Source organism: Dendrobates tinctorius, unplaced genomic scaffold (assembly GCF_039654945.1).
Source record: "Dendrobates tinctorius isolate UK_male_01 unplaced genomic scaffold, ASM3965494v1 ptg000396l, whole genome shotgun sequence".
NCBI classification, from domain to species: Eukaryota; Metazoa; Chordata; class Amphibia; order Anura; family Dendrobatidae; genus Dendrobates; species Dendrobates tinctorius.
In genome coordinates, this window is record NW_027362062.1 from 4,935,758 (window position 1) to 4,956,683 (window position 20,926).

At 44.7% G+C, this 20,926-nt stretch overlaps 1 protein-coding gene across 3 annotated transcripts in view; it reads right to left on the reverse strand.

Moving 5' to 3' along the window:
* The window catches only part of TNR (tenascin R), a 544,894-nt gene that overhangs the window by 60,742 nt on the left and 463,226 nt on the right, over positions 1-20,926 (reverse strand). For all 3 annotated transcript variants that reach the window (XM_073563658.1, XM_073563656.1, XM_073563657.1), the window contains exons 16-17: positions 11,150-11,280; positions 7,701-7,833 (exon numbers count right to left, since the gene is read on the reverse strand). In XM_073563658.1, coding sequence (XP_073419759.1) covers positions 7,701-7,833; positions 11,150-11,280 — 264 coding nt within the window. The remainder of the gene's footprint in view (positions 1-7,700; positions 7,834-11,149; positions 11,281-20,926) is intronic.

The following is a 20,926-nucleotide window of genomic DNA, read 5'->3' on the forward strand; positions in this document are numbered from 1 at the left end:
GTTTTTGACCACACACAAGTCCTGTGGCACAATGTCCATAAAATAAAACTGGCAAATTCAAAGGAAACTCTTACAGGTTACCTGTAGGCACAAAACTTGAAAACAGTTACATATATACACATACAATTTCAACAATTATATTTATCTATAGCTAAATACGATATCTGATGGGGGTATCCCTTGTGTAATGCGAGTAGACCTGCGTAAGACTGGTGTAGTGAGTAATGTACTGGATACACTACTGGGGGTTCTGCATGGCACAGGGATCCTAGATTGTCTGTGAACTCACCAGGTGCACAACAGGTTCACCACTGGCAGGGCGAGGGTTTTCTGGCTCCACTGCTGGTGTGGCATCTGTTACCCGATTTTCCTGATTCTCTTGAGTCACTTCTCCCTGTACTACCAGTTGGGGAAATGTCAACACTGGCGCCACTATAGCATCGTTCACTTTAGTCCAATTCGCAGGGAATTCTCCAAGCACTGTGCTGACCTTCTCTTCTTCCACTATGGGTTGGATGTTATCTGGTTCTTCTTTTCTTTCTTTTAACTGGTCAGGGCATAACTTCAAATGATCTCTCGATACCGCTGCTATGGTCTCTCCTCCATCTTTACTAACAAGGCATATCTTAGTATTATCAAAGGTCGAGGGCAGAATGGTATGAGGTTCAGCTTCCCATTGATCATCCAATTTGTGCAATCTTCTCTTCCTTTTCAAGACTTGCTCTCCCGGCGACAAAGGAGCGGCAGGTGCATTTTGATTGTAAAGCTTCTCCTGCTTTTGTCTTGCCTGAGCCAGACTCCTTTCCACGCATTCTTGACCTCTCCTGTACTGTTGCTGCCTCTCCGTGTCCCAATCAGCATCTGGTGACGCTACTTCAGGTGTCAGAACTCCCAATAGGCAGTTTATCAGGTCTTGCTCTCATTAAGTAGGCTGAGGTACAGTTGGTGGAGTTCACTGGGATATGGTTGTAGAGATCTGGCAACTTCTCTGTCCACAGATTCCTCTCCTCCAAGGGTAAAGTCTTCAGGAGGTCAATCACTACCTGGTTCATCTTCTCACACATGCCATTGGTCTGTGGGTGATACGGTGTTGTCCAGATCTTCTTACAACCATACAAGTTACAGAATTCTTGGAACACTTCTGCCTTGAAAGCGGGACCTTGATCCGTAAGCACTCTTTCAGGATACCCATGTGATCTACAGAAGTGCTGTTGGAATGCTTGGGCTGCCATCCTGGCTGTCTGATCTTTGACAGGCACAACTACCAGGAATCTTGAGTAGTGGTCCACAATGGTAAGAGCATAGATGTAGCCTGACCGGCTTGGAACCAGCTTCACATGGTCCAGGGCTACCAACTCAAGGGGCTGTTTGGTGATGATTGGCTGTAGAGAAGCTCTCTGGCTGTCCCGATCCTTTCTGCGCAGGTTACATTGTCCACGCTCCCGGCACCACCTCTCTATGGCTTTCCTCATACCAGCCCAGTAGAACCTCTCTCGGAGCAATGCTTCCAACTTCTTCCATCCGAAGTGTCCAGCTCCATTGTGGTATGCTTCCAGGACCATTGATGCCTCTCTCTTTGGGACTATCACCTGCCAAACCAGATCATGAGTGCGGGCATTGATACTCCTCCGACTCAGCTTCCCTTCATAAATGAACAGCCGGCCTCTCTCCTTCCACAACTGCTGAGTTTCTTCAGGAGCATCCGACTCTGGACGTGAGTCAGCTCGTGTCAGCAGCTCCTTCACCAGGCGGACTGCAGGGTCACTATCTTGCGTTTCTGCCCAATCATGATGGGGCAATGGATTCAGAGTCACCTCCTTCAAGCCAGACCGTCGGTTTCTCACTCCTTGGGCACGTTGGGCCACAATTGGCTGGTGGAAGGGAGGTAGCTCTATTTCTTCAAGAGCCTCAGGGTCTACTCCTGCATCCGGTAGGTTAGGCATTCTGGACAGCGCATCAGCATTGGCATTCTTGTGCCCTGCCCGGTACTTGATGGTAAACTCATAGTTAGATAGCCGAGCCATCCATCGCTGTTCCAGTGCACCTAATTTTGCAGTGTCCAAGTGCGTCAACGGGTTGTAGTCCATAAAGATAGTGAACTTGGTAGAGGCTAGGTAATGTTTGAACCTTTCGGTGACAGCCCAGACTATGGCAAGGAACTCCAGCTTGAAAGAACTGTAGTTGTCAGGGTTCCTCTCAGTGGGGCGCAGCTTCCTGCTGGCATAGGAGATCACTCTTTCTTTCCCATTCTGTACCTGTGACAGTGCTGCTCCTAGTCCCACATTGCTGGCATCAGTGTACAGCACAAAGGGTTTGTCATAATCTGGGTAGGCCAGAACTTCATCTCCGGTGAGAACCATCTTCAATCTGGTGAAGGACCTTTCCAACTCTTCAGTCCATTCAAAGGTGGAATTTTTCTGTTTGGTCTTCTTGGACTGCCCTACCAGAAGATTTTGCATAGGGGTGGCTATTTCAGTAAAGCCTTTGATGAGTCTTCGGTAGTATCCTACCAGTCCAAGGAATTGGCGTACTTCATGAAGGTTGCTGGGCTTTGGCCAGTCCCGGATGACTGTGACCTTATCAGGATCTGGTGCCACACCTTCTGCACTGACCACATGACCGAGGTACTGTACCTTGGGCTTCAGGAGGTGGCATTTGGAAGGCTTCACCTTCAGGCCAAAATTGGACAAAGCTCCAAACACTTCAGCCAGGTGTTCCAGATGATCTTCATAGGTTTTGGAGAAAACAATGACATCATCCAGGTACAACAGGACCGTCTCAAAGTTCATGTGTCCCAGGCAGCACTCCATCAGCCATTGAAATGTTCCTGGAGCAGTGCAGAGCCCAAATGGCATATAATTAAACTCACAGAGACCCACTGGAGTGGTAAATGCTGTTTTCTCCTTGTCTGCCACTGCCACGGGAACCTGCCAATACCCACTGATGAGATCCAAGGTGGAAAAGTAATTAGCAGTTTTAAGTGCAGCTAATGATTCCTCAATTCTGGGTAATGGGTAGGCATCTTTATGTGTAATGCTGTTAATTTTCCTGTAATCAACACACATTCTCATGGTACCATCCTTTTTCTTTACAAAAACTATTGGAGCTGTCCAGGGGCTACAACTGTCTCTGATAATCCCAGCTTCCTTCATCTCTCTCAACATACTTTTAGCACATTGGTATTGTGTTGGGGGTATAGGTCTGTACCTCTCCTTTATGGGTGGATGGTCTCCAGTGGGGATATGATTCTGAACCCCTTTTGCCTGCCCAAAATCTAGTGGGTGTTTGCTGAATACCCGCTCATACTCTGGTGTCACTCTGTAAACCCCATTTTTCTGGTATGAAGGTGTAGAGTCATTCCCCACCTGCAGTTGCTGGCACCACTCCTCCGGCTGCTTCACAGAGCCATTGTCCTTCACCTGATAGGATGAGACCAAGGGCTCTGCTGCCTGCAAAGAGTTGTTATTGACAGTGAGCAGCTTAGCAACTGTGGCGTACCGAGGTATCGTGGCCTCCTCTTCCCCACAATTCAAAAGGCGTACAGGTACTCTCCCCTTTCGTACATCAACCACCCCTCTGGCTGTCAGGACAGTGGGCCTGCTATCGGAGTATACTGGTTCTACCAATGCCTGGTAATCTCTCCCTCTATAGCTGCCCGACACCAAACCAACATTTCACATCTGGGGGGGTATTGCAATGGGGAAGGGGTCACTCACTCTGACACTGCCAATTTCTCCGCCAGAGAGTTCTACCTGTTGTCTTTGCATCAGGGCTCTGATCTCCTTCTGCAGGACTCGTTGTTCACTGGAACCAGCAGTCTCAGCCACCTGTTGCAACAAGACAATAACCTCGGACAGGCAGTTTTCAATTACATTTGTACCAAGAGTTATCATGGGATTACATTCACGTCGATCAATATCAACAACTATCAGACCCTGAGACTTTAGCTCTACCCGCCCCACTTTCACAGTAATTTCTTTACATCCTATCTGCGGCAAAGACTGACCATTACTGGCAACTACTGTCAGTTCATCAGATGGGCCATGGGTAAGTTCAGAGTCAGCCCAATACCTCTTATAAAGAATGTACGGCATAGTGGTCACCTGGGAGCCAGTGTCCAGCAAAGCGTTCATGGGGATGCCGTCAATCACCACAGGAAGGATCAGTCTCCCTCCCACATATTTGGCTCACCAGTTCCTGGGGCCTGGGGATCATACTCCTGGGGGTTGTCCCTCTGCCCCAGGGGTTGCTCGTTTAAAGGACAAAATATTGCAAGATGACCTGCCTTGTAGGAGCGATGACAGATGGGACGTCCGTCCTGGTCATAGCGATCGTTGTTCCTTCCTCGAAGTGGCGGGGTTCACCTCCTCCGGAGCCACGGGACATCCTCTGGACTGGAAGCAAGCTGGATCTTTTCTTTGGAGGACACTTGCAGGGACTGCACGGTTTTCGTAAGTGCAGCCATCTCTTTGGTCAACTCCTGGACCTGAAGACGCATCTCTTCAGTTGGATCTTTATCCAGAGTCTGTGCATCAGCCTCCACAGGGATGGAAGGAAAAGATGTTGCTTCCTGATGGTAGATGATCGCTGGGCGCCTAGGGGGCGCTGGACGGCTGTCAGTGGATTCCTGCAGTACCCGAATAGCCCTGTCCTTAAAATCAGCAAAGTCCAGATCAGGGTTTTGCAGGGTTATAATACGCAACTGTCCTCTGTGGGTACTGGATAGGAGCCCTTCAATGAACTGCTCCTTTAACAGTTTATCTTCCTCCTTCACACTGTCAGGATCAACTTGCTTAACTGCTCGCAGCGCCTCCTGCAGGTTGAGAGCATAGTCCCTGATACTGTCCTGCGCCTTCTGTTTACAGCCAAAGAACCTCATCTTGATTTCAACTGCAGTACGGGTGTCAAAGGTGCTTCTCAGCTTGGCCAGGATCTTTGCAACAGTCACTTTATCAGTATCCTGCCAGGCCTTCACTTCTCTCTGCGCTGCACCCGTTAGCTGTCCAATCAGGATATTCACTTTCTGGTTCTCAGACAGAGGGTAGACTTTAAACAAACTGCACAGTTTCTCTTTAAATTCACTCAGGGTATATGACTCACCCGAGTACCGCAGTAGCCAGGCCGCTCCCTGTGTGTAGGGCATGGACAGCGGCATTATGGAGACCGCTGCGGCGGGCGCTCCTCCTTGCGGTGCTGCGGGGTTGGCAACGGCGTCTGCCGCTGCATTGCCGTCTGGCGCGGACATCCTCTTCCCCCCAGTTAACGTTAGCCAGGGCCGGGGGATATGTGAGCTCACCGGCGGCCGCTTCACAGGTCCGACGCTCCGGGCTGTAGGCCTCAGCTCCTCCTCCTCTCGCGCACTGTCCTCTCTTCCCACGCGGCACTTCACTTCTTCGCGTTCTGTGGCAGGCTCCGCCCACGAAGGCCTGCCCCTTCTTCCTGCGCGCGACAAACAGCACGGCAATGGTGGCAATTGGTGCCAATTTTCACACACAGTCTATGGCACACAGGACCCGGGGATACCGTGCTCCGTAATCCTGTTCGTGACGCCAAATTGGGTTGCCCTCCCAGGGCTGTGGGGTACTCGGTACCAGGCCGGTGTCAGGGGAATGTGTCACAGTAGCGGTGACCCGGTCCGTGGCCCTGGGCGCCCAAGTAATGGGGGAATGTAGTTAATGGAATGGAATAGTTCGTTACGCCACCTGTGGTGCTCGGCAAGGGAGGTGTTAAGCCGACGCTGCATGCAGATCCACTAGGACTGATGGTAGGGTGCAGCAAGGGTGTAAAAGCTCCCCACAGGTGAAGCTATAGTCCCAGGGCAGTGTACAGGTGGTTGGCACGGGGATGTAGCAGTGCCATAAGGGTAGGAAGCAGACAAGACACAGCGGGGTGCAATTTCTGTACCTTTACTTGGTAACTGCAGTCCAGGGTCCTGATTACAGATGGTATTGCAGCAGGCTAGCCTGGAAGCAACTCAGGGATTCTCTCTCAGCAGACGAGCTGTGCAGTCTCCTTCCTAGCGCTTGTTTGAATGAAGTACTCCTAGTACTGGTTACACTGAAGTTCCTCCTGTCAGATGTTCTCAAGAACCTTACTTGCACTGCAGACAGCTGTAGCTGTATCTCGGGGGCTCCTTTCTCCTGAGTCCTGGCTCTCTATCCAACTGCTGTTGTGCCCTCAAGTCTAAGATGGGAGTAGGGCATTTACAGCCTCCTACTCCTCTGGTGTCTGTTGCAGGACCGTTAGTATCCGTACAACCGTGGAGACCAGGCTCCAGTCCATGCACTCACTGTGAGGGAGCTCTCCTTTCCCAGCTCAACCTCCAGCTTCTCTCTACACGTCTGCACACTTCACCCTCCGCAGAATAACTGACCACTCCTTCCTCTTGGCCCTCAGACAGCACTCCTCCCCTTAATCCCGGTTCAGAGTTCCCCCTGCTGGCCTGGAGTGGAACTGTGTTGCATGCATAGATTGACTGCGAGAGAGACCCATCATTGCCTCCAAGCCTGGCATTACCCTCCCCTCCCCTGGAGGAAGGCAAAGCCACTGTGGTGGCCATACTCCTGGGGGTGCCACAATCCTTCAGGATTTCTCTAATACTAATGATGCGCTATGCTCACCGTCATACTGGATTGGTAAAGGCCCACTGTTCACCTACATACAAAAATAAATAACCTGACCCTAGCCCTTAAAATTTAAATGTTGCTTCTATATAATATTCATTTAGATAGCTTGTTTAAGGGTGATTAAATACTTGTTTCTGCAAATTATGAATCAAGTGTATTAGCACTACTTATTAGAAGTCATGCATAGGGGCGGCCTACCAGAGGATTCTCCTGTGGGCCAGTCCAAGCCAGCCCATGGCCCTAGGCTTTACTTCTCTCTTTGCTGTTGTCAGCTTGATTGATCAGGTCAATGTGCTGGAGGAAAAGTTCTTCTTCTGCGCATGCCCCAGAAATATGAACCTCACATTCGGCCAATACACAGAAGAAGCAGTTTTCCAGCGCAACATCGAGTCTATCAAGCAAGCTGATGTCACTAGTGATGTCCCAATCACCAAAAAAACAGGAGCAAGAACAAGAGAATAGTTGGTCGGGACATTGTCCTACAAGTTCTTTTGCACTTCTTCTGCTCCTTAAAAGTCAGTGCTATTAGAGGGAGAAGTCGGTAGGAGATGGACCTTCTAGAAAGTAAACTAAGAGGTACAGAGGTGAGGTAGAAGGACATATGAAAACCAAGATAAAAGTACTTGGGATTTTATTAGCGACTAATGGCAGTAAGGAGACTCATTTAAAATTAGGCAGAAAAACATTTAACAAGGTTCTTGGGAATTATTAGTAAACAATGAAGAGTCAACCTAAGCACAATAAACCTGATCTTCCAAGGAGGAACCAGATAAAACAGCCACTTGTTAGACCAATACTTCTGAATTAGGAAAGTTCACGAGTCAATAACAATGATCATAACAAGAGTCATAAAAATTATATTAAGCTGAAGATTTAACTCATTTACAAGACAGCAGTCACACTCCAGGAGATTTACCAATATGCTTGAAAATGACTGACAATTTCATGCACGTCTTGTACTTAAGAAGAAGAGCTCTCCGTAGGGAACGTCCGTAAGAGCAAACTTGACAGCAACATTATACAAGTATACGTTAGACATATGATTTATCTTTTGTGCCACTGAGAAAAACTGACCTGTTGTGAACATTGTGTGAACGATAGCGCTTCGTTCTCCATCCTGAACTGACAGGATAGTGACATTGTATTCTGTGCTCTCCAAAAGACCCTCCAGGCGGATCCATGTGTCTTCTGCATCCACAATCAGTTCCTAACACAAAGACAGATAAGAACTACTGTGCATTGGCTAGATTTCATTTTTACCAAAAATCTGTACTAATTTACTTCTTAAAGGGTTATTATTACCAGCTTTAGAAATTATCACCTATCTATGATTATGACTAAACTATGACTTACTGACCTCCACCGATCGCGAGAAATAGGGCACTGAGCCATATGAATGGAACTGCTGTCGGACATAAACACCAATACTCCACTCATTTTTTATAAGCCTGTCCCAAATAGTTGAGTACAACCCTCGACTTTTTCTAGCAGATCCATACAGAACGAATGGAACAGTGGAGCTAATTATTGTCCACCCACCACTACATTCAGACAGGACACTGCAGTGCCCCATTCTCAGGATTAGCGGGGACCACAGAGGTAGGACACCCACCAATCAGCAAGCTACTCTGCAGAGTCACATTCTCAGGGTCAGTGGGGACCACAGAGGTAGAACCACCACCAATCAGAAAGCTACTAGGTAGAACCAGATTCTCGGGATCAGTGGGGATTCCAGCAGTAAGACCCCTACCAATCAGCTAGCTATCCCCAATCCCATGAAATGGCGATTACTTCTAAAGATGGGAGCAAACCTTTAATATATCTTCAAAGCAATTAGAACTTAGGTTTTCTCATACATTGTTCCCATGCTGTTATACAGTAAAGACAATAATAAAACATTCCGCACAGAAAAATTGATAAATGCATGATCACTCATAACATAATCCATGGGATCCCACAAATTCCAACGACGGGAGTGCATGTCTCCATGTATAGGTAGGTGCAGTACACATGCACAATTACTGTATCAGTCCATTTATTGTCTTAGGGAGAAATCATCCATTACCACAAATGTGCACTATTGATCTATTTATACAGGATCACAAGACCCCCAGCAATCATATATTTATTTTGTAGGCTTGTGAACGTGTTGGCAGTGGATTATTCAGGATACTCTCCAAGCAGGTGACATCAGAGCTTTATTCAGGAACAATATATGATAAGCTTAACAGATCAGGAATAAATAATTTGTGTGTCTATCTGTGCATCATCTGAAGCAGGCTGCTTCTCTCATACACAGACACAGGAAAAACAGGAAATACAGTCACATGCTATCCCTGTGTGAGCCTCTGGGAGTTTTTTGTTTTGTTTTAACTTTATGAACAGCATACAAATCTAGCAACTAAACACTCAGACAGGAATGGAGTTGTTGCACCAAACATATTCTAACAGAACGACACAGGTCACAAACTCAAACATCACTCAAAGTAATACAAGTGAATAGGGTTGTATTCTGACTTGTAAAGTTCTAAAACCCCGACATACAAGATGCAAACAAAAAAAATCCAACTGGTTCTGACTTTTTGTAACTTGCTTGTTGTGGTGGCGATACCTAGTGGATCACAAGGTGACTCCATTCATCTGCATTACACTGCAATGTAGAGAAATCTTATCGGACCCATGTTTTGGCCAAAGTAATCGTCTACCTCCAGCCGATAGGTGATAAATGTGGTTTGTGGAATAATCTTTTTTAAAAGAAAGTAGATGATCGGCAATATTCTATGTGATCCATAAAAGCTAAAGTCCCCGTGTATATGATAAGTATTTAAATATGGCATCAGCAACAGGTAAATTTATGTAGCTGTCAAATCCACTGGTCATGGAAGGTCAGTTGCTATTTCGGTAAACACTCTTTCTGATAGCCTAAGTAAAAGTGGGGGACAAAGGGCCCACATTTACCTAAGGTAGACCTTGCCTGTAAGGCTGGTTTCACATTTGCGTTTTTTAGCGCTGGAAAAAAACGCATATGTGCGCATGCGTTTTTTCCCCTATATTTAACATGGGTGCGCATACATGCGCGCTTGTAAGCGCATGTATGCGATTTTCATGCGCTGCGTTTTTTTGGGGTGTGCGTTTGTATTTTCCAGACGCAGCATGTTGCATTTTTTGGCCCTGCAAAAAAGCGCATGCGCACATATGCGCACGTTTTGCGCTAAAAATGGCCATTATAGCCTATGGATGCGCATATGTGCGCACTGGCATGCTCATGTATGCTTTTTTTGCATATGCGTTTTTTTTTTTTAACCATGGAATTTAGGGGTTTGGGTTAGAGTTAGGGTTAGTTAAGGGGGTTTAGGGTTAGGGTCAGGGTTAGGGTTGGGGTTTGGGTCAGGGTTAGGGTTAAGTATGGTTTGGTTAAGGGTTAGGGTCAGGGTTAGGGTCAGGATTAGGGTTAAGTATGGTTTGGTTAAGGGTTAGGGTCAGGGTTAGGGTTAGGGTTAGGGTTAGGGTCAGGGTTAGGGTTAGGGTTAGGGTCAGGGTTAGGGTTAGGGTTAGGGTCAGGGTTAGGGTTAGGGTCAGGGTTAGGGTTAAGTATGGTTTTGTTAAGGGTTAGGGTCAGGGTTAGGGTCAGGATTAGGGTTAAGTATGGTTTGGTTAAGGGTTAGGGTCAGGGTTAGGGTTAGGGTTAGGGTTAGGGTCAGGGTTAGGGTTATGGTCAGGGTTAGGGTTAGGGTCAGGGTTAGGGTTAAGTATGGTTTTGTTAAGGGTTAGGGTCAGGGTTAGGGTCAGGATTAGGGTTAAGTATGGTTTGGTTAAGGGTTAGGGTCAGGGTTAGGGTTAGGGTTAGGGTCAGGGTTAGGGTTAGGGTTATGGTCAGGGTTAGGGTTAGGGTCAGGGTTAGGGTTAAGTATGGTTTTGTTAAGGGTTAGGGTCAGGGTTAGGGTTAGGGTCAGGGTTAGGGTTAGGGTTAGGGTTAGGGTCAGGGTTAGGGTTAGGGTTAGGGTCAGGGTTAGGGTTAGGGTTAGGGTTAGTTAGGGTTTAGGGTTTGGGTTAGGGTTAAGTATGATTTGGTTAAGGGTTAGGGTCAGGGTTAGGGTTAGGGTTAGGGTCAGGGTTAGGGTTAGGGTCAGGGTTAGGGTCAGTAAAGTCATGGTTTGGGTTAGTGTGAGGGGCCACCTAATGTTGGAAAAAAACGCAAACGCGGTAAAAACGCACTAAAAACGCATACAAACGCATAAAAACGCTGCGTTTTTTTCATGCATGCTCATAAAAATGCTTGAAAAAAACGCAGCAGTTGTATGCTTTTGTATGCGTTTTTTCAATGCGTTTTTTTGCGGGAAAAACGCGCTGCAAAAAAAAGCAAGTGTGAAACTAGCCTAAGCGAGTATAATAAATGCATCAAATGTAAAAAAAAGAAAATTAAAAAATAGTCACTTTTCCTTTACAATATTGTAATATCACACAAAATGCTGTTTAATGACAAGATGAAAGCAGACAGATCCGATGACCGTTTGACCACTTACCTTCCTAGACCCATTAGTAGATTTGTAAGTCAGAATGTAATTTTCAATGGGAGAAACTGGAGGCTGCCATGACACTAGAGCGCTTGTCCTGGAAATCTCGGTGGCTGTAAAGTTTGCAGGAGGATCCAAAACTGAAGTCAGAGAAAAAGATAACTCTTTACTATGTCAATCACTTTGTGGAGTGTAATCTAACGAGTTCCATACATGTCGGTGTAAAAGAAGATGGAGAAAATAGAAATACGTATTAAAAAAACAGAATCTATTGCAAACTGTATTAAATGCAGAAAAAGTTATTTATGTGCAATACAGAGTACCAAAAGGTATCCATGGGGTCAGACCGCACAACAACGTGTTATAGGAGTGTGTCCTAACTAAAAAAATAAAACTTTTGTTTTTCATAATACATACAAATAAAAGTTTGCTTTCCGGGTATTGTACGTTTTCCCATCTACTGTACTCCAGGAATTGGTAGAAAGAAATAAAATTCCTAGTGGTCAAAAGGATAAGGTAACCTATGCGTTATGAGTGCAAACAGTGTAACCAATCAGGAAAAAAGTGCTTCACAGTTTAGCAATCCATAATGTGAGATAATGAATGTCTGTTAGTAGAAATAAAGTAGAAATATTGAAGTACAAATAGCACAAAAAGAGGGTAATGTTGATTGACAAAAACTGTTAAAGAAAACAGTGACAAATTTCCCTTTTGCCATAGGCTATATGAAATGAGTCACAAAGCGTTTCACCCACTTGGGCTTCATCAGGGGTAATGTGACTCATAATCATGTCCATGTTGTAAACCTACATGCATATTTACATTTGATGGAGGTAAAATCTGGTAAGAAAAAATGGACAAAATAATAAAAGAAGATTGTGTATCAGTTACGATGGGTTGCATTGAACCCCTCCATCTCTGCTCTGAGCTGGAATAGGAACTTACAGTGAAACTTACTGAGAGCTCATGCAAGTGCAATGGAAGAAATACATTTATAACTCTGTTGTGCCGTTCTCTGATATTCCACGAAATTGATGAATAAATTGATAACTGTATATTACCATTTGGGGAAGTGTCCAAGCACACTGTCCAGTCATTGGTGACATTGTTCTACCGTGTACAAAAGAACACACCCATTTGACCAAGAAATTGTAACATCCAGTTAATTTTTTTTTTTTTACAGTAAGAGGAATGGTGTAATATATAGGCGTGAAAAGAGATGGACTGGAGACAGGACTTCTTCAAGTATATTGCAGTGCTATATCTTTATACGTCATTGGTTTGTGTATCATTTACTAGAAGGGTAAATGCTCTGTGCTTTCTTCTGAACACTTTGATTAGTAAATAAGCTAAAATGGAAAAATTCCAAACAAAAATCCCTGTTAGGTGGGGTCTACTGTTTGGGAACCACCATCATCAGCCAGAGGGAAGAACCTAGAGTGATTGCCAACTATGACCCCCCTCCAACATGCATGCAATGGTGTACCACCAAAGGTGGCAGGCTATGCAACGAAATGAAACCCACGCATGGCTATGCCATTGCTCTGTATCTGTCCACTGCTTCTGACATCCACTGTCTATGCATTGCAGAAGTCGGGAGGATTTGTATCCTGCCGAGCCTGCTCCATGGCTGTTCTAAGCAGCATCACCCGCACCTAGCTGCTGCGATTGGACCTAGGTTTATTTGCAGAAGTCTTGAATAACAAACATTGCACTTAAGGGATTTAATGGCAGACGGGAGAGGGGGCATCCATGGTGCGTTCATAGGAACCCAATGGGTTATTTAGTGACAATCTTGGGCACATTTAGGACCTTTGTTATGGGCCCACTCTAATGGATAATGCCTGCCCTCCTCCCTGTAAAGACCCCATAGTAGTTTTTTAGCACGTGCTTCATAGTGCATAAAATTATTGCCAGGACCTGCAGATAAAAACAAAGTATTTGTGACCATAAACTGGTAGGCTAGTTTGTTAGGCAAGTTATATAAAAATAATTTTTGCTATTTTTCAGAATATTTAATCCAGCAATACCATGCAAATCCCAGAGTCGATTTACTTTCTGTCTAAAACAGACAAAAAAACGTTCCCAGGGCCACTCAGACCATCCAATCTTATCCGCAGTCATTTGCCGCCATTAGTCTCAATGCCACTCTACCCTGGAATAACACAATCACAGCGCGGCCCTGATGTATTTATGCAGAACATATGTCATTTTTCCGTCAATCATGGCAAAACAAGGTAGTTTAAGTGTCGCTTATCATCAGTCCATCTATATATATTGTCAATTTTTCATCTGTTAGGTGTCAGAAACCTGGCAGGAGTCAGCAGAGATCATTAAATATATTCTTCTGCATTTACAATATTTTTTTTTCCTCTGGCCGGAGCTTAGCAAACTTTTTTTCTATTTCTAGGGGATTCATCCTGATTAACATCCATCCTTATTTTCCACCTGACATTACTTGAAAAATTGCCCTCATCCCGTTGAATAAAGCCCTCGATAATTGCCCGATTTATCGTTTTCTTTTTGCCCCATTGAAAAGGAATGATGAGATAGGAGCCCATTTCTAATCTGCCTTATTGCCGGCGCAATGAAAAGCAATGTGCTACGGTACATTGGATGGATTAGCATAGCATTAATAGTGTGTATCTCGGCAGTAGCTGGCAGATTTCTCAGAGGTGTCTTTCCCACATATAGGAGATAGATTCGGTGCAGTAGAACTTCCTTGGTCCATTACTGGGTATTATGAATTCTGACAGGTCTACAATTCCCCTGGTTACTGAAATCCCTGCATTATTCAGGAGTGAAGCTGAACTCTTCCCTCTGCTCGCCGGATCTGACTATTGAGCATTTCTGTTCTTTCACCACTTTGACTTTTTCCAGCCTCGAATGTTGAACCCCTGTTGTAAGATTGTGAGCAGATCAGACTGATACAAAGAAAGTGCAGTACTTAGCCGATGTTATCTACGATCCACAAAGACGCAGCATGTTTTCCAATACCTGCTTAAAGAGCAATTAGCGGAAGACTAGGTTCAGACGGCCGTATTGAAAATTGGGTTTGTTAGAACTATATCTGCAAATTGCGAATGTAACTGGTTCCATGTGCAACTCTGTATTGCAGATGGGTGCCGGAGCTGCCTGTCATCCTGGTAGACGAAAGTAGTGTTATGCTGCATTTTTGTCTGCATGGGTAATCTGCTATGTGCACTTACACACTGATTATAATGGGTCCATGTGTGCTCCATGTGCAACTCTGAAGGCTTATCCGTATTGCAGATGGGTGCCAGAGCTGACTTTCATTGGATGCATCATTCTGGTGGACCAAAGTAGTGCATGCTGCATTTTTTTCTGCATGGGTAATCGGCCATGTGCATTTACACACTGCCTATACTGGGTCCATGTGTACTTCATGTGCAACTCCAAAGGCTTGTACGTATTGTGAATGGGTGCCAGAGCTGACTTTCAGTGGATGCATCATCTTGGTGGACCAAAGTAAAGCAGGCTGCATTTTTTTCTGCATGGGTAATTGGCCATGTGCATTTATACCCTTGACTCTGCCCTGTCCTTCAAACCACACATCCAAGCTCTTTCTACCTCTTGTCGCCTCCAGCTCAAAAATATTTCCAGAATCCATCCTTTCCTCAACCCTCAATCTACTAAAGTGCTTGTGCACACCCTCATCATCTCCCGCCTCGACTACTGCAACATCCTTTTCTGTGGTCTCCCTGCTAACACCCTCACACCTCTCCAGTCCATCCTTAACTCTGCTGCCCGACTAATTCATCTTTCTCCTCGCTACTCCTCCGCTTCTCCCCTCTGCAAATCTTTTCAATGGCTTCCATTCCCTCAGCGTATCCAGTTCAAATTACTAATACTGACCTACAAGGCCATCTATAACCTGTCTCCTCCATATGTCTCTGAACTAATCTACCAATACCTTCCCTCACGTAATCTCCGGTCATCCCAAGACCTCCTTCTCTCCTCCACACTTATTCGTTCCTCACCCAACCGCCTCCAAGACTTCTCCCGAATAGCCCCCATCCTCTGGAATTCTTTACCCCAACATGTCTGACTATCAACCACATTCGGATCCTTCAGACAGAACCTGAAAACCCACTTCTTCAAGAAAGCCTACAGCCTGCAATGATCCCCGCTGCCTCCTCACCACTACCGGAGATTTCACCTCAACCAACACCGGAACTGCTGCAACCCATCAACCTACTGTCTCCTTTCCCACCATCCTGTAGCATGTAAGCCCGAAAGGGCAGAGTCCTCTCACCTCTGTATCAGTCTGCCATTGTAAGTTTGTTTACTGTAAGTGATATCTGTAATTTCTATGTAGCCCCTTCTCATGTACAGCACCATGGAATCAATGGCGCTATATAAATAAATAATAATAATTTATACACTGGCTATACTGAGTCCATGTGCGCCTGATATGCAACTCTGAAGGCTTGTCCATATTGCAAATGGATGCCGAAACTGCCTTTCATTGGATGCATCATTCTGGTGGACCAAAGTAGTGCGTGCTGCCTTTTTTTTCATATTGGAAATCCATGTGCACAGGCACATTGGCTATCCTGGGTCCTTGTACATGCTGTGTGCAGTCCATGGTAAACATGGACCAATTATAGAGTCCTTTACTATGGGCTGAAAAATTGTCATTAATGAGTATCGATCAGTTGTGTCGGAAGTGGATTGGCCCACATTGCACATCCTCCTGCCATGCACTCTCCATCATAGTCAGCAGCATAGCCACCGTCAAGAGAATGTGAAGCCCTCCATAATGTTTTGACATTTGTCATTTGATAAGTGGTTAATGATTGAGATTGAGCAGTTTTTCTTGCGATCTTTGCCTTTAACCATCATTACACTTAAAGGGGTTGTCCAGGAAGTTAAAGAGATAAAGAAAGTGCCTGTGTTGGCATTACAAAATAAGCTCACTCTGACTCATATTTCAATTTTGACTTTGCCTCCATTCAGCCCAATGTTCACATGACCGGTAGAGACCTATGTGTCTCCGTGGTACATTGTACACAAAGTCCAGCTCATTCCCCATTCCAGGAGGTGAATAGAGCACACAACAGTCAGGCATTAAGGAGAAATATAACCACTGTAAAATCTTTGCATGGCTTTATTAAACCATCCACAAATACGTCCAAGCGAAGACAGAAAAGTACAGTCACTGACGCGTTTCGAATCGAGTTGTGCCGCCATGATTACAGACTACAAACAAACCCTGAATAGTCAGATCCCGCAGTACTAAATGTCTCGGCCATCTGCTCATACTGTCTGTAGGCTACCAAAAAGAGGGAAATGGAGAAGTAGATTAACACCAGACTGCATGATCAAAGGATGCAAAAAATGTGCTTGCCCAATGTTATGGAAAAAGGTCTACAGTGATCCATGGAGATCCTTTCCATACCCTCAGCAAGCACAGTAATGCTATGTACATGTTAGCACTGTAGGATTGGGTTGCTTTGGGTCCACCGGTGGACCCGACTATATGCACCCACAATACTAGGACATCCCATATATGCCTGAGAGAACGAGCCCAAACACTTGGACTCTTAATTATTAGGAGAAGCAGGAATATGAGTTGCAGAGATGGACTGTGGTCCTGAATATCAAGTGGATATTCCAGCCAGTAGTGTTCATCAACGATCCTCAACAATTGCCAGAGCTAGGTATCCTGTTCATACTTTTCCATCAGATCTTTTTTCAATGGTCCATCTTGATGCATGCAAACTTCCGGTAGCCATGGTCTTGGGGATAGTGAGGGGGGAACAAAATACCCTCTTTTGCTAACTACCAAGTGGATAGGTGATAAAGGTTTCTTGCTGTGAAAAACCACTGGAAACCACTGGAATAATCCTTTTCTATGTCCTAAGGAAAACTACAACTCCTGGTAGGTCTTGAAAATCTGCAGCTGTAAGACCATGTGGGAGATGTAGTTCCCCAATGGATGAAGTGAAAGCGGATCTGGAATTTTTAAAAAACTGAGTGAAAGGACTTTCATTTTTGCTCTACAGCTTATGACGCTAGTCACTTCTCATGGCCAAGCCGTGAGTCAGAGTGGTCAAGGAGTCCAAGGTCAGAAGCCAGGAGGTTACGTCATAAACGGAAGGAAGAGACAAAAGCGTAGTCAGGTAACGTTCCGAGGTCATAATACCGGGAGGATAACGGATCAGAGCTGAAGGGGTTAAATAGGCGGATGGTCAGAACGATGTCCAAGGTCAGGCAACAGATCTAGCATACAGAACTCAAGGCACAGGAAAGCACAAACCTCACAAGCTGAATGTATGTCTCGCAGAGTTCTGGGAGAAACAGCTCAGTTAAGAAGCATGGCAATCACTTGGAATAATGAACACATTGAGACAGCCGAGGCCTCAGTCTCAGATTGGAAAGTTGAGCTGTCAATCAACACACAGACAGCTCAGCACGGCCCTGTACCAGATTGGACGGCCAAGCTGTCTAACTGCATCCCAGACATACTGAGGGGTGGAACCGTGACACAGCTTGCCCTTTTTTCCTATGCGGTCACATGCCAACTAGATGTGCTTCCTTGCTCAAAACAAGTGAATTGTGCAAGACCAGACACATCTAGTAGGAATATGGCCGGAAGCATGCAAATCGCATACTTGTGGTCACATGACCGCCCGCTCCCAACGTCAATTCCGGCAGAATTTTAACAGCGCGCACTGTGCAAAATGTGAGGATCCACAAGTTTGCAGTCACATAGAGTGACTGCAAACTTGACCCCCATAGGCCGCACAACCTCTTTAAAGGGGTTATGGGTGACAATACTGTAATCAGTAAGCGCACCACCAGAAAGTCATGAAATTGTAAATTTAGTCGCATTATGACTTGACTCAGTGCATGCAAATGATAAATATGAAGCTCTGCTAAATTATGGAAATTAGAATTGTATCTCACAAAGTATTAGAGCGTTTAAACCAAATAATGACCCCATTTAGAGGCCATTTGTTCGATGATATCTTGACTACTTATCCCAGGCAAATCCAAATCCATTTGAAATGAAAAATTATTTAGTTTATAGGAAACTGCCAAAAGTGATTTCTAATCTCACATATCACTTTATGCTGTCATTTGGCAACAGACTGCAATGCACTGACGTGTTGCATGCCAGTTTTGCGGGCAGCAGGTGGCGCTCTTGAGCTTCTGCTCAGCCGCATGCTGACAGCTTTATAACAATGATGGACTCCCGCAGTCCCTCATTGCCTTTGAGGCAGGCATATCTCAACAGCTTGTAAAAACCCAGGGTTCACAGATTGTCACAGACCATCTGCAAATCACAAAAGACACTCCTGGGGCACCGTATAAAAGGGGAACTCTCTGCTACAAATGAGGCCTATTTTTAACCCCGGTCTTTACAATCTTGCAGAACCCCGGATTTTTATATAAAAGGCATTTAATTAACACAGGCCAAGGCTGAAATAAAACAAACAAAGGCATCAGCGCCACTAAGGAAAGTGTGAACAGACGCCGGCAATTGGCAGAGCTTCACAGCACAACTCCATTACACCAGCACAACATTGTCATAGGGTGCAGCAAAAACGGGGCCAACATGATCCATAACTGCTTTCTTCATCCATAATCTAAACATCCGTGGCAGAAAATTGATTATTTCTGACTGATGGAAAAATTATCCATTGGATCCTCCAGGAAGTAATTGAAGCAAACGTTTCTCATCTTTGCCAAATTTTAAAGGGAATCTGTCACCAGGTTTTTTCAATTTAATCTGAGAGCAGCATAAAATGGAGACAGAGACCTTGATTCCATCGATATCTCAGTTACGGAGCTGCATGCTGTAGTTTTGTAAAATCCCCGTTTTCTCTGTTGCAGATCTCGGAATGCTGATCTCTGTATAACCCTGCCCACATTTCTGGTTGGCTGCTTCCTGCACAGTGTGCACAGAGAGCTGCCAATCAGTGGTGAGGGCCGGATCATACAGAGCACAGAACTCAAAGAACTGGCAGATCTGCAGCCAATAAAACAAGATTTTACCAATGCTGGAGCTAGAATCCCAGTAAGGAACACATTGATGGAATCAGGGTCTTTGCCCCTACATCATGCTGCACTCAGATGGGAAAGTGAAAAACCTGGTGACATTTCCTTTAAGAAATGTCTTCTAAAGAAGTAAATTTTATATGCAGCAATAACATCTTCAGACAAAAAAAAAAATCCCTAAAATATTTTAATTAGATACTTTTCATTCCTGGGCAGCAACCTCCATTGTGTCAGCCATCATATCACTTTAGCAGAGCTAGTCATCGTGGCCCCATAATGACATTCTAGTCCCAGTGACCCCATAACAATGGCAACCAGTTCCTTCACACAGCTACTAAAGTTGCCCATACACCTTCAATACCAACAACTGAAATGACACCTACCTAAAAGGTTATATACTTTTTTCCTTTTCAGTGCCGGAAGTTTTTACTCCCCTGATGACAAAAAAAGGGTTGTAATTTACATGTTTTTCAAAACTACAACTCATTGTGCGAATAAAAAGTCGAACACGACAGAGAAAAAAAAAAAGATGAAAAAAAGGAGAAAAAACAAATAAAAAATATAATGGTCTTTAAAGGGTTAAACCGAATGCTTTCTTGCTTTCTATGTGGGTTCCTTTTTCTCGTACCCAAAATGTTGTAATATGTAGCACCGAACTATACTGAGGTTGAGTTTTGATTTGGCTAATGATTAAGGCCTCATTCTGATGTCCGTTTTTTGCATAAAAAAATAAAGGTCTATTTTTGACCAGTTTGCTGGATCCAACTTGCATCCATTTTTGTGTGTCCTTTTTTAACATCCACTTTACTTCTTATGCAAACAAAAAAAAAAAAACAATTCAAAACTTCAACATTAAATAGTAAAAAATGGACAGAGTTCAGAGGACACATGGATGGCTCGGAGCAGAGATCGGCACTAAAGCTTCACCCACAAACCCTTGCAATGTGAGATAATGAAGAATCTGCTGCCGATACAATTTTTAAACTGTGACGTTGCCATTGTGCCCACAAGGTGCAAAGTGCAAGTGCAAGTGCAAGTGCAAACAAGGTTTGCTTCAGGAAACTGTGGACACGATGCTGTTGACAGATCTGTTATATTTATGATTTGCCTCTGTTTAGTATTTTCAGTTTATGGAACGGTCGGAGGATAATCACATACAATTCTTGTCGGAATTACATAATATAATGCATCTCGGTAAAAGAGTTGCTTTACTGGACTGGAAATAGGCACCGGGATCTTACATAACACATTTCATACTCTTCCTCTGAGCAAAAGTTTGCTACGTTTAGGATAAAAAATTCTAACAAACACTTTGTTCATTCACATTGGAGAAAAACATCTCATGCTGAGCGCTGGAGAATCTTATCAGTTAGTAGCGCCTTACGGCAACTCACCCGCCTCACCACAATCTCCATCCTTATGTACAGTCTGTTCTTCATATAACATAACAGAAGCATCAGTGTAGGAAAAGCAAAACCATCGGCCTGCCAATATGGCAGATATACAGATAATCGTCTCACAGAAGAAATATTTATGGAGAAAAATGTGAAATGTTTCCACATAGAGTAGTTGGGAGCGCATGCCCAATTAAAGGGATGTTCTGGTTTCTGAAAAAACTCTGACTCCCAGCTGCAGTTTAAAAAAAAAAAAACCCAAACATGGTTTTAATCACCCTCTCCAGGTCCGGGGCTGAGTCTCTGCAGTTGCTCCCCATGTCTATTTTTGCCTGCAGCGCTGATGTAACATTGACAGCACTGC